This window comes from Homarus americanus, unplaced genomic scaffold (assembly GCF_018991925.1).
Source record: "Homarus americanus isolate GMGI-L3 unplaced genomic scaffold, GMGI_Hamer_2.0 scaffold7217, whole genome shotgun sequence".
NCBI lineage: Eukaryota > Metazoa > Arthropoda > Malacostraca > Decapoda > Nephropidae > Homarus > Homarus americanus.
Window position 1 is genome coordinate 146,738 of NW_024711888.1, and position 18,263 is coordinate 165,000.

An 18,263-nucleotide genomic window follows, 5' to 3' on the forward strand; every position below is an offset into this window, starting at 1 on the left:
GACGGTGTGTGGCACTACCTGTGACGGTGTGTGCCGCTACCTGTGACGGTGTGGTGTGTGGCACTACCTGTCACGGGTGTGACACTACCTGTGACGGGTGTGCCATACCTGTGAAAGGTGTGTGACGGCTGTGTGACGCTACCTGAGACGGTGTGTATGACGGTACAGTCTCACCCAAAAGTTGGTTAACTCTCCCAGCTAGCTATTGCTGCACTGCCTGCTTCAGATGTATGAACTTGAGTCTGTTACTTCGAACCTTTAGATTCATTCGTATCGGTTTCATGTTCTGGTTGGTACTGAGACAGTTTCAAAACATCTGAAGCAGGCAGTGCAGCAATTGCTGGCTGGAAGAGTTAACCAACTTTTGGGTGAGACTGTACCTGTGACGGGTGTATGACGCTACCTGTGGCGGGTGTTTGACGCTACCTATGGCAGGTGTGTAACGCTACCTGTGGCGGGTGTGTGACGCTACCTATGGCAGGTGTGTAACGCTACCTATGACGGGTGTGTGACGCTACCTTTGATGGGTGTGTGATGCTACCTTTGAAGGGTGTGTGACGCTACATGCGATGGGTGTGTGACGCTACCCATGATGGGTGTGTGACGCTACCTATGATGGGTGTGTGACGCTACCTGTGACGGATGTGACGCTACCTTTGGCGGGTTTGACGCTACCTTTGACGGGTATGACGGCAACTATGACAGGTGTGTGATACTACCTTTGAAGGGTCTGTGACGCTACATGTGACGGGTGTGTAACACTACCTCTGACGGGTGTGACGATACCTTTGACGGGTGTGTGACGATACCTTTGACGGGTGTGACGGTACCTGTGACGGATGTGTGACGCTACCTTTGAAGGGTGTGTGATGCTACAAGTGACGGGTGTGTAAAGCTACGTTTGGCGGGTGTGTAACGCTACGTTTGACGGGTGTGTGACGCTACAAGTGATGGTGTGTAACGCTACCTGTGACGGGTGTGACGCTTCATTTGACGGGTCTGACGCTATTTGTGACGGGTGTGACGCTACCTTTGTCGGTGTGACGTTACTTGTGACTGGTATGTGACGCTACTTAGACTGTGTGGTGTGTGACGCAACCTGTGACGGGTGACGTTACATTTGACGGGTGTGACGCTACATTTGACGGGTGTGTGACGCTATTTGTGACGGGTGTGACGCTGCCTTTGGCGGGTGTGACTACTTGTGACTGGTGTGTGACGCTACCTTGAGGGGTGTGTGACGCTACCTCTGAGGGGGTGTGTGACGCTACATGTGACGCTACCTGTGACGGGTGTATAGGCAGGGTGGTGTTGAGGCGGTAGCCGTTGGTCCTGTGAGTGCCGAGGCGTGGAGACGAGCAGAGGGAGGAGGGGCGGAGCACCGCTGGCGCCGTCAGGAACTTCTGCACCTCCTGTAGAGACCACACACACACCTGTCACGCCTCCTTGTCACTCCCAGTGGGGTGAAGGTGACAGCTGTCGCGCATCCCTGCTAGCTACTGTGATGTGTGACACACTAGGGAGCTGTAGTGGTGTGTGACACACACCAGAAAGCTTTAGTGGCGTGTGACACATCAAGGAGCTGTAGTGACACGTGACACACCAAGGAGCTGTAGTGACACGTGACACACCAAGGAGCTGTAGTGACACGTGACACACCAAGGAGCTGTAGTGACACGTGACACACCAAGGAGCTGTAGTGACACGTGACACACCAAGGAGCTGTAGTGACACGTGACACACCAAGGAGCTGTAGTGACACGTGACACACCAAGGAGCTGTAGTGACACGTGACACACTAGGAAAACACGACACACCAAGGAGCTGTAGTGACACGTGACACACAGTGACACGTGACAGTGACACGTGACACACCAAGTGAGCTGTAGTGACACGTGACACACCAAGGAGCTGTAGTGACACGTGACACACCGACACATCAAGGAGCTGTAGTGACACGTGACACACCAAGGAGCTGTAGTGACACGTGACACACCAAGGAGCTGTAGTGACACGTGACACACCAAGGAGCTGTAGTGACACGTGTGACACACCAAGGAGCTGTAGTGACACGTGACACACCAAGGAGCTGTAGTGACACGTGACACACCAAGGAGCTGTAGTGACACGTGACTCACCAAGGAGCTGTAGTGTCACACCAATACTGTACAGCGTGCGTGGTCTGACCACCACCACCATTAATATACTCAACAAGTCAACTTGGGGGACAAGAACATCAAGCAACTCTACGTGCAGTGACAACAACACTAGCAAGATCAAGTCACAAATATACTGGACTTGTAGTTGTTTATGCAGAGCCACACTTGGGGGAGAAATTTACATGTGAAAGGTGAGATCAAGCGGACGGGTGGTGGATGTGGGTGGGAGGGGAGGGAGAGATGGGGGTGGAAAGGGGGGGGGGCGACGTTCCCCTTTTAAACTGCTAATAAGGGAGGGGGAGGGAGAGAGGGAGGGAGGGAGGGAGGGACGCTACTGTTTACTCTTAGATCATGCAGAAATAAGATTACTATACAGGAGTGAACCAACCCCCCTCCCACATAATAATGACCATATTTATCTAAGTCATTCACATACTGACTGGACCCAGAGGAAACCCGGTGATGGGTGGTAGTGGTGGGTGGTGGTGGTGGTTGTAGTGGTGTCTCTCTCAGGGTGCAAAAGTCTGAGGGTGCCAACTGGTGCCACAAAAATATTTACACGATTCCATAATGACAAACGTGATGGTGCCATGGTGCAAGGGGTGGTTATGGGTGGGGGTATGGTGGTCATGGGGGAGTATGGCAAGCAAGACAAAACCTGATCTAGGAATATTGTAATGTTAGGATGTGTGAGTGATAGAATGCTGGGATAGTAGGATGATAGGATGCTGGGACGATAGGATGCTGGGATATTGAAATGTTACGATGATAGGATAGTGGAAGGGGAGGAGACGAAGCAGGATAATCGAGTAATATTGGGTTTTGTGTTTTTATGGGATGGGAAGAGAAGGAAGGATTAAGAGGAGGTAAAATATGATGATTGTGTGAACAGGGAGAGAGAGAGAGAGAGAGAGAACAAAACGAGAGGAGGGAGAGGGGAGAGGAATGACGTGAGGTGTAACAGATAAAGGGAGGAAGGAGAGAAGAAGCAATATACAAGAAGGTAAGGCATAAGAAAGAGGGGAGGGAGAGTGAGGTGATGGTGGAGAGTGATGGGAGGAAGGATGAAGGAATGGTGATAAAGTAAGAGGTGAAAAAATGGACACTTTCTTCCTTTAGGTTGACCTCCATAGCCATCAACTTCTACTTCCATCTCCCCCTACCCTCTCTCCTTCAACCCCTTCCATCTCTCCTTCCATCCCCTCCCCCACTCTCCTTCCATCCCCTCCCCCCTCTCCTTCTATGACGTCCAATGTATATGAACCACTGTCTTGCATGGCAGTGAACAGTGATATCACCCACATGACTCTGACCTATATATACTGTTAATGAATATGATGTATTTTTCTTTGTGTATGAACCTCTGTCCTGTGTGGCAGTGAGAAGAGATACCGCCCTCAGTGTCAAGATCTGACTGAATTACTCGGAATAAGCAAAGTGTACTACAAGCTTTGTCAATAAATTTGTGAAACTAAAAAAAAAATTTCCACCTCTTCCTCTACCGATGCCCTTCCACCCCCTCCCCTTCTCCTTTCACCACCTCTCCTTTTACCCCTCTCCTCCACCTCCCTCCGCCCTCTCCTCCGCCCCCCTCTCCCTCCGCCCCCTCTCCTCCGCTCCCTCTCCTTCAACCACCTCCCCCCTCCTCCAACCCTACCCCACCCTCCAACCCTACCCCCACCCTCCAACCCTACCCCCACCCTCCAACCTACCCCCCACCCCTCCAACCCTACCCTCCACCCTTCCAACCCTACCCCCACCCCTCCACCCCACCCCTCCCACTCTCCTTCCAACTGTTGTGGATCCCCTCTCACATAGGCCTCAAAGAACACGACAGAGTTGATGCCCTCACCAAACTCGCGTCTAACAAAGACACTGTTGAATACAATCTAGGTCTGTCAAAAAGAACCCTTCAAACTGTAATTAGGAAAGAACTTATTGATGAATTTGACCCAAGCAGACAAGTGCAAACTGGCACTAGTCGATCAATAGTTTACAATAATGAGATGTATCAAGTGAAACATGTATATGGAACAAGAAACAAGATTTCCCGTCGTCTTTGGTGAAAATTTCGCGTTTTCTTTGGTGAAAATTTCCCGTTTTCTTTGATGAAAATTTCCCATTTTCTTTGATGAAACTTTTTCGTTTTCTTTGGTGAAAATTTCCCGTTTTCTTTGACGAAAATTTCCCGTTTTCTTTGATGAAATTTCCCCCTTTCTTTTGTGAAATTTTACCGTTTTCTTTGGTGAAAATTTCCCGTTTTCTTTGATGAAAATTTCCCACTTTCGATGAAAATTTCCCGTTTTCTTTAATGAGAGGGGGAGGGGACTAGGGAGTGGATGGAGAGGAGAGGGTGGAGGTGAGAGGGAGGGAGGGGTGGAAGAGGGGGTAGAAGGCGAGAGGGGGTGAAAGATGTGAGAAGAGAGGCGGAGGGTTGAAACGAGAGGGGAGGGGTGGAAGGAGAGTGGGATGGGTGGAAGGAGTGTTAGGAGAAGGGTGGAAGGAGGGTGGAAGGAGAGTGGGAGGAGAGAGAAGGAGAGAGGGAGAAAGGGTGGAAGGAGAATATACAGAAGAAAAAAATAATACATATTAATTCTTGGTAATAAAGAAATGGAGTAAAAAATAATGGTTGGTAATGCAGGTGAGATAAGGTCGAGATGCCATGATAAAACACACGCACAATAGACCATCTTGAGCCTGAGTTCTATGTCTGTCTTACTCTCAAAATGATCCACGATAGTCAGTAACACCCTTATACCCCCCATCTACACCCTTACCCCTCCCCTCTACACCCTTACACCCCCATCTACACCCTTACACCCCCCATCTACACCCTTATCCCCCCATCTACACCCCTTACACCCCCCCACACCCTTACACCCCCATCTACACTCTTACACCCCATCTACACCCCTTACACCCCCCCTCTACACCCTTACACCCCATCTACACTCTTACAACCCCATCTACACCCTTACACCCTCCATCTACACCCTTACACCCCATCTACACCCCACACCCCCATCTACACCCTTATCCCCCACACTCACCCCTCTATCCTCACCCTCGCTCCTACTACAACCCCCACTTCACCCTTCAAACCCTTACCACCCCTCTATCCCTATCCTCACCCCCCACCCCTCTATTCCTATCCTCACCCCCACCCTCTATCCCTATCCTCACCCCCACCCTCTATCCCTATCCTCACCCCCCCCACCCCTCAACCCCGAGTCAGAAGGGCGTTTGAACTTTGAGAGCTAACTCACTAATGGCCACTTGACATGTGAAAAGAGAGAGAGAGAGAGAGAGAGAGAGAGAGAGAGAGATCAAATGCCCTTTATAAAACAAACAAACAAACAAACAAACACACACACACACACACACGCACACGCTAAACCACAATGCTTTAAAACAATAAGAATATAAGTATTTAATAAATGGGTATAGTAAAAACCCTTAATAAAACTCTAATAACAAGTTATTAAAGAGAGTGTGTTAAGACCGTGTCATATGTTTCTATTATTTTTTATAACATGCTTCCATGTTGTTCCTTATTATTCCTGTAATGATGTGTTATATTTACTATTATATAATCTAGTCACCTTACCCTGTGCTGTTAAGGTTTTAACTGTTATTATTTGTTCAAGCCCATCTTATTTCTTCATTTAGTATTCTAACAAGCATTCTTTGTTTCTCTAACGACCATCTGCATCGTTAAACGACCCATGTTTCACAGGCTGGTCTCATTGGCGGGAGCAGACCCTATATATAGTAGTCCACCAACAGACAGAGTTCAGTCCAGTCCTCTTGTCATTCAGTTCACGTTCGTTTGAGTGACACTTGTCACCTGTTACTTATACTTAAATTTATTTCTGTGTTGTTCCTGTCACCACCAATGTGGTATATCTATGTGAGTACCTATTTATGTCTCTTATGTGTCCATCAGGGCTTGCTTAGTTACATTTAAGTAATTCAGTATTGTTTGACTATAGTTAATTTGAGTGTTAGTTATTTTATATGTTTATGCAGTGTTAACGTAACCCAATGCTTTATTTTTATTCTTTTGATGTTTCGATGTTTTAGTAGCATTTGTGTCTTAAAAGTTTCGATGGTGAATAAATTTGTTGTGACAGCCTACGAGGCTCTTTATTGTGTTAATATTTAATTTAATTAAATTCTAAAGGTTTACTTTATTTATTTTTATTCCCTTTTGATTTACTTCACTTTTTTTTGTTTGGTTACGCCTAGAACCTGGATATTAAAGTAAATTAAGAGACGGCGTAACAAGAGACAGAGAGAGAAGTAAAGAAGAAGTAGAGAGAGAGAGAGAGAGACCCCTCTTATAAAACATACACAGTACAAACTCGGAGGTCAGGGCAGGACAGATCGAGAAGTACAAGTCATTAATCCTAGGGAAAAGAAAACGAGATGTCAGGCTACAAAAGAAAGGGGAGGGGGACGAAAAGGGGGAGGAGGAGGACAAAGAGGAGGAGGAGGACAAAGAGGAGGAGGAGGACAAAGAGGAGGAGGAGGACAAAGAGGAGGAGGAGGACAAAGAGGAGGAGGAAGAGGAATAGTTCGTCTTGACCCATCGTATAAAAATAAACTCCACAGGAAAAAATCTTAGCCAGGAGGAGGACAACAGAGGCCAGGAGGACAGTAATGGCGTCAACACTCGCCTCTGGCCTGGAGATCCTTGACAATAGTGGTCCAGTCAAGAGATAAATAATGGCCGGCGATTATCTCTCTCTCTCTCTCTCTCTCTCTCTCTCTCTCTCTCTCTCTCTCTCTCTTTAATAATAATAAAATTGAATAGGTTTTTATTAAGGGTTTTTACTATACCGATTTATTAAGTACTTATATTCTTATTGTTTTAAAGTATTGTGGTTTAGCGTGTGTGTGTGTGTGTGTGTGTGTGTGTGTGTGTGTGTGTGTGTGTGTCCTATTTATCCGTCTGATCTTTGATCTCTTATTGCTTCCTTCCCATCTACTCCATTCTAATATCGTTTTTCCTCTCCCATTCCTCCCATTTCTTCTATTTTTACCCTTCCCTCCCTCTACATTTCTTTCTTTTCTACATTTCACTCTCCCTCATTTCTTCCCCATCCCTCTCTTATTCACCCCCTCCCTCTCCTCCTTCCCTTATTTCTACCCCTCCCTCTCCTCCTTCCCTTATTTCTACCCCTCCCTCTCTTATTCACCCCCCTCCCCCTCCTCCTTCCCTTATTTCTACCCTCCTCTTATTCACCCCTCCTCTATCTACCTACTCCCCTCCCCCACCTACCTCCTCTCCTCCCCCACCTTTACCTCCTCCTCCTCCCCCCACCTTTACCTCCTCCCTCCCCCACCTTTACCTCCTCTCCCTCCCCACCTTTATCTCCTCCCTCCCCCCACCTTTACCTCCTCTCCTCCCACCTTATCTCCTCCCTCCCCCCACCTACTATTCCCTCCCCCACTCACCTTTGTTGACAATATCCCTTCTCCATATGGACCGGTGAAGATATCATGTGTGATGGTGCCTGCCTTCTGACGGCGTGACCTCCACACGATTAACAGGATAGCCGACACTAGCAGGATGATCACGGCGACCAGCACCCGATCACCAGGCCACGTACCCTGACCCCGCGGCTGATCAGGGATGTCCGTCACAACTGTTAGGGAAGTCATAATTGGGTCATTACTCGATGGTTGATGGTAATTTGATGGGTGGGTGGGTGGTGAGTGGTTGGTTGGGTGGGTGAGATGGTTCGGAAGGTGAATGAGAGGGTATATGGGTGGTGGTGGGTGGGTGGTGGATGGTTGGGATAGGGTGGTGGTGGGTGGGTGGTGGGATCCTAGGTGAGTTATGAGGTGTAGGGGTTTATAAGGTAAATGGGTGGCTAATATGTTGTTAATGGGTGGCTAATAGGACGTTAATGGGTACTTTAATGGGTTATTTGTAATGTAGATGAAGACATGTATGTCTTAATGGGTGTGTTGTGGTAATTAATGGGTTCTGGTTCCTGTGGCAGTAAGAAGTGTCCTCGCGGTTGTTAATGGGGAAGTAATGGGTTATTCTGACCTACTGATGACTCAAGGAGGAAAGGGAGTATTGTTGGCAACAGTGTAACTAGGGGCAAGAGAGAGACGACCATGGACAAGAGGAGACCCACGGGGCAAGAGGGGTGAGCCACGGGACAAGAGGAATGATTTACGGGGCAAGAGTGACCCACGGGGGAGAGGGGAGACTTACCTAGGTTCTTATGGTTCTCCTTGCCGAGGGTCTCCCCGAAGTGGACGTACCCAGAGGAGGAGTCATTAGGGAGACGCCCCGGCGGTCTGGCGGGTCGTCGTCCACCCCCGTCTCCACACTGAAGTTACCCTGGGCTGGAGCTGGCGGGGCGGAGGACAACTTATTAGAAGATTTTTTAGTAAATATTGTTTAATAACTAATTAGCACACACACACACACACCACCCGGTGCCTCCATGACCAGTGAGGCCATCCAGGGTTGTGGGGTGGTGGGTTTGGTGTACACCACACCACCCGGTGCCTCCATGACCACATGAGGTCCTTCATCTCAACACCAGAGGACGAGTTACTACACCACGTGAACACCACACCACCCGGTGCCTCCATGACCACGTGAGGTCCTTCATCTCAACACCAGAGGACCTTGTTACTGCACCACGTGGCATACATGACCTCACACAGCATGGCAACAGACCAGCCCGGGCCATCAGCTGCAAACTATAATAATTTGTATGTTTAATTCATGTTCCTTCTCCTTTTAGTAATGAAACCTTTTGTTAAACGACCCACTCACCCCAGGTCTTTGTATGTAATAAGTCATTTTTGTCTAATGTATATTTTCAGCCTTCGGGCTTCTGTACTTTTTCAATAAACCGTTAATTATTATTATTATTATTATTATTATTATTATTATTATTATTATTATTATTATTACACACATAACAGCGTACAGACAACAACAAAGGTCTCCTGTCGTCTCACCTGCTTCGTCATTAACCCAGAGAGTCAGGTGACATTTATTTTATTATTACTTTTTTTAGTATTTTCACTTTAGTTCACCAATAAAAACTTACATTATCAGTTCTCGGGTTGGAATTGTTGGAACCTTGTAAATTATTTTAAGCTTCTTCAATAATTATTTTAAGCTTCTATAATTATTTTTAGCTTCTTCTATAATTACCTTAGGAACCTTTGATAATCTGGCGGCGCAAGACTTGAATAATTAATCGTGTTACTCAACTCGTCTCGTCTTGCTGTCAACCTAAGTACAGCCAACACAGTAACTTGTCATGGTCTTCCTCCATTAATGACGACACCACCAGAGCTCTTGACCAATCACCAGGCTACGACACCACACTACCTAGCTCTTGACCAATCACCAGGCTACGACACCACACACTAGCTCTTGACCAATCACCAGGCTACGACACCACACTACCTAAGCTCTTGACCAATCACCAGTCTACGACACCACACTACCTAAGCTCTTGACCAATCACCAGGCTACGACACCACACTACCTAAGCTCTTGACCAATCACAGGTTGACGCCGAATCCAGGCTGCCACACAGTTGACATCACAGTTACGCACCACCTACCTAAGCTCTTGACCAATCACCAGGCTACGACACCACTACCTAAGCTCTTGACCAATCACCAGGTTACGACACCACACTACCTAAGCTCTTGACCAATCACCAGGCTACGACACCACACTACCTAGATCTTGACCAATCACAGGCTACGACACCACACAGCTGATCCAGCTAGCACACACTGCTTACTCCCAGCTGACACCACACACAGTTGCCAATCACACTACCTAAGCTCTTGACCAATCACCAGGCTACACGACTCATCTTTGTTTACATTGACGTCACGGATAGTATTAGGGATCGTGGTGATAAACTTAAAGAACAGAAAAAGGTTTTAGGTGTTTATTAATGATGACACTTTAGTCGTCGTTCACTTCTTGCACAGCTTAACCGTAGGGCAATGATGATAACGATGATAACCTAATAAAGACGATGACGATGACGATAACATGATAAGGACGATGATGATAACATGATAAAGACGATGACATGATAAGGACAATGATGATAACATGATATAGGCGATGAGGATGAAGCCAACAGAAGTCAAAATGATCACAGTGCCAACTTATCCCACACACACACACACACACACACACACACGCACACACACACACACACACACACACACACACACACACACACACACACACACACTACACGCACACACACTGCCAAGATGAACCACGATGAAATATAACACTGAAACTCTCATACAGCGGCCGGAGTCATTTATACCGGCCAAGACAACCACCTGTGCCTCGGTGCTGGGGAGAATGTGTTGTGGCTGGGGAGAATATGCTGTTGTTGGGGGAGAATATGTTGTTGCTGGGGAGAATATGCTGTTGCTGGGGAGAATATGCTGTTGCTGGGGAGAATGTGTTGCTGGTGGGGAGAATATGTTGTTGTTGGGGAGAATATGTTGTTGATGGGGAGAATATCTTGTTGGTGGGGGAGAATATGTTGTTGTTGGGGAGAAAAGATAGTTGGTAGGATGATAAAATGAATATATGACATTAATTATTATATGGGAGTCAAGTTATAGGAGGGTAGACATTTACACACACGTTGTCAAGGTGTGTGTGTGTGTGTGTGTGTGTGTGTGTGTGTGTGTGTGTGTGTGTGTGTGTGAACGACAGAGGAATGTTGCTTATTGAAGTTATGTTGTGGTGAACCTCTTTAATGATGCAGGCTCTACCACACTAGACCGCCACAGTACACCACCACCGCCACACTACACCACCACCACCGCCACACTACACCACCACCACCGCCACACTACACCACCACCACCGCCACACTACACCACCACCACCGCCACACTACACCACCACCACCACCACTTAAGCAAATCCTCGCCACAAAACGGGAAATATCCTGAGTATAAAGAAGGCAGAGCGTGGGGGGAGGGGCAGTAATTCACAAAGTGCAGGCGGCTCACCTTATTATGCAAAAAGCACAGCTCCACTCTGTGTGTGTCTTTTGTGGTTTAAAATCCTAAAATCTGAAAATCTGGGGACCCGGAATTAGCCATTCCACCTTGTGTATTTCCTGCCCACACGTACAACCTCTGAGGAATAACTCTTTCTCTCCCCCGAGGTGCAGGGTAGGAGGAGGTCGCCCCCTCCTGCAACACTCGTCCTTCCTGTCGCCCGCAATAAGAGCGTTTTCAAGAATTCTTGCGGTGTTGGAGAGGAGTTACAACGTGCGGGAGTGTGAGCCTTACTGCAGGAGGGCGTAGGGGCGTGTGTACCGAGTATAGCTCTCTCTGCCCCCCAGAGGTTCCGATAGGTGGAGGCGCTGTAATAGCACGCTCGTCCTTCGTGTTGGACGCAATAAGGCGCTTTCCGCAGTTTCTCGGGGTATTAGGGAGGTATACGACGTGGTACGAGTCTGGGTCTTAGTGCAGGAGGGCGTGTGGGCGTGTGTGGCGTGGGGAGGGCGCGGGACACGGGACATTATGGTTATAAGAAGGGGCAATAAAGGGTGGGTGGTGCGGTGTGTGGGCATCAGCGGGGCACATCACCGCAAGCTGTGTCCCCGTCTCCCTTGTTACTGCTGCTTTCGCCACTTTCTCTCCATTCTCTCTCTCTCTCTCGCCCTTTCTTTAATTGCTTCCTTCATTTCCCTCTCTCTCCATTACTACTCCCCCTCCCTCTCACAACTTTCCTCCTTCCTCCCCTCCTCCTCCTCCTTCCCTCCCCACTGCATCAGCCGTTATTAGTTTCCCTCTTTCTTTCTTCCTGCAATATCTTCTCCTTCTCTCCCCCCTCATCTCCCTTCTCTCCTCCTAATCTCCCTTCTCCCCCACCCTCATCTCCCTTCTCTCCCCACCCTCATCTCCCTTCTCTCTCTTTCCCTCCATCATAAAGCTCCCAACCCTTCCTTCTAGATAAATTCCTCCCTCCCCTCCATCTCCCTCCTTCCTTCCCTCCCTCAATATCCCTCCCACCATCTCCCTCCCTCCTTCCCTCCCTCCCTCCTTCCCTCCCTTCCTCCCTCCATCTCCTTCCCTCCCTCCATCTCCCTCCTCCCATCCCTCCCTCCTTCCCTCCTCCATCTCCCTCCCTCCCTCCATCTCATCATCTCTGGCTCCTCTGGTTTACGACGGCCAAAGTGTATAACTTTGTCAGGAAATGATCAACGCCCGGTGACGACTCTCTCTCTCTCTCTCTCTCCCCTCTCTCTCTCTTCAGTCTCTTTGTCCTTCTCTCACTGTCTCTTTCTTTTCCCTTCCTTCCTTTCCCACCCTCCACGCCTCCCCTTCTTCCCTCTCCCCTCCTCTCTCCCTCCCTCTCCCGCTCCCTCTCTCCCTCTCCTCTCCCTCACCTAAGAATTAAGTCAAAACAGCCTTGACATTCTGGCCTGGAACTCTTAAGACGTTCATCTCTGGCACAGTGGAGTGAGAGGCGGAGAGGAGGTGGTCAGGGAGAGGAGGTGAGAGGTGGTCAGAGAGTATGATGTGTTTTTGGCAGCGATACTGAGGAGAGGGAGAGGAGGGAGAGGGAGGAGGAGAGGAGGGAGAGGGAGGAAAGGGAAGGAATGGAGCCTCAACCTCAATAGACACAGAGCACCTCGGCACACCGTGTGTGTGTGTGTAACGAAGGAAAGGGTGGCGGGACTGGGTGGTCGGGGTGGGTGGGTGGTGAGGGAAGGAAGGGTGGCAGGACTGGGTGGTCAGGGGGTGGGTGGGTGAGGTGTGGGGTGGGTGGGTGGTGATAGGTGGGTGGCAGGACTGGGTCGGGTGGGTGGGTTGTAGGAAGTGGGACTGGGTGGTCGGGGGTGGGTGGGTGGTAGGGATAGGTGGGTGGCAGGACTGGGTGGTCAGGGGTGGGTGGTGTAGGATAGGTGGGTGGCGGGACTGGGAGGTCAGGGGTGGGTGGGTGGTAGGGAAGGAAAGGGTGGCGGGACTGGGTGGTCAGGGGTGGGTGGGTGGTGGGAAGGAAAGGGTGGCGGGACTGGGTGGTCGGGGTGGGTGGGTGGTAGGGATAGGTGGGTGGCCTTCATCAAGTGGGGTGGTCATTCAAGTTCATCAAATAATCAAGGGTTAGACCACGAAGGACTGGCATTACCTGGACACACCTGTTATTGTACCTGCCTGCCTCTCTCTCTCTCTCTCTCTCTCTCTCTCTCTCTCTCTCTCTCTCCTCTCTCTCTCTCCCTTTCCTCAACTCCCTCCTTATCACCCTACCCCCCATTCACCTCCGTCCCCTCCTAACTCCCCGCTGGTTGATTCCTTCCTCTCACTCACTCTTACCTCCTCTTCCTTCTTCTCTTCTCCCTTTTCCACTCTCATTCCCTCTCGTTTTTGCCTCTGTTATCCCAATTCTTCTACTCCCTGCCCTCTCACTCCACTTCCCCTTTCACCCCCTTCCCTTACTCCACTCCTTCTCTCATCCCCCCTCCTCTTACTCCATACCTTTCCCTCTCCTCCACTTCCCTCTCAGTCAACCCAGCTGCAACCTGACTTTACAGATGAGAGCGTGAGAGGCGATCGAGTGCAGTGCCGGCAGGTTATTCTTCAGGCTGCTGGAGTCACACCTAACCTAACCTATCTATCTATCTATCTATCTATCTATCTATCTATCTATCTATCTATCTATCTATCAACAGGCGTACAGGTGATAGACAGAAATACTCACTGGAGAGGAAGAAGATCTCGGAGATTAGTATCCACTTGGCCTGGAAGAAGAGCTGGATCTTGACGTACTTGGCCATCCTCTGGTGTAGTTTGATGGTGACGTTACGCCCATATTCTGACACTTGGTCTTGCATGTAGTGATATTCTTCCGTGCCACTGAAGTAAATCCTCTGCGCCCGTGAGAAGACCTGTGGGTGGTAATAGGAGGTGGTGGGTGAGAGTGTAAGTTGGGAGAGAGAGAGAGAAGAGAGAGAGGAAGAGAGAGAGAGAGAGAGAGAGTGTTGATTCTCGGGTTGGTATGGTTCCGGAGGTGCAAACCAAACCTTCCTTCCTTCCACACACACACACACACACACACACACACACACACACACACACACACACACACACACACACACACACACACACACACACATCTTCCGTCTCCTCATCTATTTATCTATCTTTCTATCTATCTATCCAGCTATCATGGGCAGAATGATTAGTGGGTGGCAGGGTTGGGTGGCGTAGTAGGGTGGCAGGGTGGGTGGCGTATAGGGTGGTGGGTGGCATATGGGATGGTGGGTGTTGTGGATGTGGGTGGCATGTAGGGTGGGTGGCGTAGTAGGGTGGTGGGTGTTGTAAAGTAGGATGGTGGGCGGCAGGGTGGGTGGTGAGCGGCGGGAGAGAGAGTTCAACTTGGGTGATGGACGCACCAATTAAAATATCTGGCAGTAGAACCATGGAACTCCGGCTAATTACACCTAGGAAGGGAGGGGAGGAGGGGGAGAGGGGGAGGGAGAGGGGGGAGGAGAGACAGCGAGGGGAGAGAGGGAGGAAGAAACGGGTAAAGGAGAGTGTGTGTGTGTAATATTCTCCACCTCACTGAACAATGGCGACCACATTACTCTGATGAATCTTCCGTTCCCATCACCCATCACCCTTCCCATCACACCATCCTCTCCCCTTCCCATCACCCAACCCCTCTGTTTTCCCCATCATCCAACACTTCCTCTTCCTCATCATCCATCTCCTCCCCCCATCACCCATCCTCTCCCATCCCTAGCGTCACCATTCATAATTTACCCATTCCACTCGATGGGACGGCGATCAATTTGTGGGTATTTCTTCTGTCTCTGCTGCGCCCTTCCCTCTCTCTCTCTCTCTCTCTCTCTCTCTCTCTCTCTCTCTCTCTCTCTCTCTCTCTTCTCCCCCCCCCCTGTCTCTATCTCTCTATCTCACTTCTTCCCTGTGCATCTTTCCTTACCCTCCCCTCCTCCCTTCCTCTCTCCCCGCCCATTATGCCACAAGGAATATAAATAACCCTCCTCCCTCCCCCTCTCCCTCCCCTCCCTCCTCCCCTCTCCCCCCAACATGTTGTTCAAAATGTCTTATGTGTGGGGCGGTGAGGGCAGGTGAGAGGAGAGATGAGAGGAGAAGGCGAGTGGGAGGAGGGAGAGAGGAGAGAAAGGATGGGGAGCAGGAGGGAGGATAATAGATATTTAAATGGGGAGGAAGAGAGAGAGAAAGAGAGAGTTTAATGGGAGTAGTAAGAAATTGGAAGAGGAGGAGGAGGATGAGGAGGAGGAGGGAGGAGGGAGGAGGAGGAGGAGGAGGAGGAGGAGGAGGAGGGTGGGTGAGAGGAGGAATGGTCTCTCCTACTCCCCACTAATCATCGTCTTCCTCCTCCTGACCTCCTCATACTGCCCCAAGTCTTCAAGTGTATGTCATTGAAAAGAAGAAGAAGGAAGAAGAAGAAGAAGAACACACACACACACACGGGTAAGGAGGTCGCCAATCCTCAGCCAAGACGGTGTGTGTGTGTGTGAGCTACCTGGTGTTACCCCAGCGTGAGAACTTGTAAACCTGTCCTCTCTCTCTCAGGAAGAAATACTGAGGGATGTATATATATGAGGGACGGAGGTGTGGTGAAAAAAGGACACACACACACACACACACACACACACACACACACACACACACACCTCTACCTACACAATATACAAACAAACAGACCCTCCCTCTATACACACACACAAAAAAAATGGTTCCCCTCATGTAACGGATGGCCGGCCCAAAGGGCCACTAGGCGTAATTTGTTTAGGTGTAGAAGCTGTCGCCAACACAACAACCACACCCTGAGTTAACGAGCTGCATGACCCAGTGTCAAGGAATAGTCCGAGAAGACCGGACAACTCGCCAACTGCACTGGCTAACCATTACCCGGAACACGACCGCAAATCGATTAACATCCAGGTCCCCAATTACTGCTGGGTAGACAGAGGCAAATGGCGTAAAAGAAACTTGCCCATAGTTCCCAGCCGGATCGAACCAGGTCCACTCGCTTGCGAGGCGAGCATGCTGACCATTACACCACAGGTCGCCACATACACACACCACAATATATAAACACACAGACCCTCCTTTCTCACCCCCACCCCACACAAGGCAAAATAAATAAAATAAATACAATGAAACGAGGGGTTGCAGTAATTGGCATGAAGGACAAGTCTCTGTGTGTGTGTGTGTGTGTGTGTGTGTGTGTGTGTGTGTGTGTCTTGTTGGAGGGGGAGGATCTGTAACTGTCATTCTGGCTGGGGTAAATCGTGTGGCTCCTCTAAACAGAGCCGCAGCAATTACTGACAGCCACTAACCCCCACCCTCTCCCCATCCTACCTGTCTCAGTCCTGGGATTACCTGAGCGTTTTAATTAGTATTGCTTTCTTTATGAGCAGGTGTACAGGTGGGTAGGTATGTCTGTCTGCTGTCTGTCTGTCTCTCCCTCACTTTATGCGTCTCTCTCTCTCTCTCTCTCTCTCTCTCTCTCTCTCTTTTTTCTTCTCTCTCTCTTTAGTTTCCTTCAATCTCTTTATAATGGTCTTCCCTATCTCTATATCTTATTTCCTTCTTTTAATTTTAATCTCGCCTCATTTTTTCCTTCACTTTTTCTTTCTTCATTAACTATGTTCTCTCTCTCTCTCTCTCTCTCTCTCTCTCTCTCTCTCTCTCTCTCTCTCTCTCTCTCTTACAAGTCATGAGTATCGAGGACATACATGGTGGCTCTCTATCAGTCGAGTGCTGATTGGCGTTGCTTTCATTGGTCGAACGATGATTGGGGGGTACGATAGCCTTGTGTTCTGATTGGCTGAAATCGGATGGCGGGGACACGAGAGCCCTCTAGCGGGAGTTACGATAATTAATAACCCATGGCGATGTAAACAGAAGAGAGAAATGAAACAAATCCGTGAAATTCTAAACTTTTTTTTTTTGGCCATATTGTGGACGTGTGATGGAGGAGCCGGGGCAGAGAATTATGTTGAGGATATGAACGATGAGAGATGGGTCACTCTCTCTCTCTCTCTCTCTCTCTCTCTCTCTCTCTCTCTCTCTCTCTCTCTCTCTCTATTTTTTCTCCCTCACATGCAGCCTCACACACCTACATGACCATAACCAACAGTCACACACCTACATAACCAACACTGTCACACACCTGAATAACCAACACAGTCACACACCTACAAACTTGACTGGAAGGCCCAGGTAAATAACAGTCAAGGCAGCCTCGTACCGTCTCTACATGCTACGAAGACTTAGGTCACTTGGGGCACCCACGCCAGAGCTGAGGACCATCTACAACGCCTTTATTCTCCCCAAACTAACGTATGCGTCAGTGGTCGTCTTCTCTCAACTCCACCCAACAACGTCAGCTAGAGAAGGTACAGAAAAGGGCCTGCAGAATCATGCTCGGCGCAGAATACTCCGGCTACAACAACGCTCTCTCCACCCTGGAAATGCCATCCTTAGTGACCACCACCAAGCACTGGAAAGGTTTGGCCGTGGACTACTACCCCGCCCTCGCCATACCTCCTGCAGCCCCCACCCAAATCGCGCAGTCCGCCACTACAACAAATTCAGCCCATAAGAGCCCGCACCGATAGATATAAGAACAGCACCATCCCATCTATTGTTAAAATAAACAACTCCTGATTTATGTACTGTACAGCCCTGTAAATGTATTCAATGCATATTATATCATTATGTCAAATCAAATGTAAGTCTGTATATTTTCAGCCACCGGCTGCAACTCTATTAATAAACCGTTTATTATTATTATTATTATTATTATTATTATTATTATTATTATTATTATTATTATTATTATTATTATTATTATTATTATTATTATTATTATTATTATTATTATTATTATTATCACACACCTTCAGAACCATAATCACCCACACACTTGCATATCCATAACCATCCACACACCTACATAACCACCCACACACCTGCAAAATCATAAACCAGAGAGCTACACACCTGAACATCCTTAGTGTGCATATTGTTAGCGAAGACGTGTATCGATGAGAAGTT

General features: G+C 48.8%; 1 protein-coding gene across 1 annotated transcript in view; it reads right to left on the reverse strand.

Annotated features, from left to right (window-relative positions):
* The window catches only part of LOC121858969 (discoidin domain-containing receptor 2-like), a 137,312-nt gene that overhangs the window by 28,751 nt on the left and 90,298 nt on the right, over positions 1-18,263 (reverse strand). The window contains exons 6-10 of the mRNA XM_042355630.1: positions 18,210-18,263; positions 13,909-14,095; positions 8,397-8,531; positions 7,620-7,810; positions 1,284-1,433 (exon numbers count right to left, since the gene is read on the reverse strand). The exon at positions 18,210-18,263 is cut by the window's right edge and continues 74 nt beyond it. Of these exons, the coding sequence (XP_042211564.1) occupies positions 1,284-1,433; positions 7,620-7,810; positions 8,397-8,531; positions 13,909-14,095; positions 18,210-18,263 (717 nt within the window). The remainder of the gene's footprint in view (positions 1-1,283; positions 1,434-7,619; positions 7,811-8,396; positions 8,532-13,908; positions 14,096-18,209) is intronic.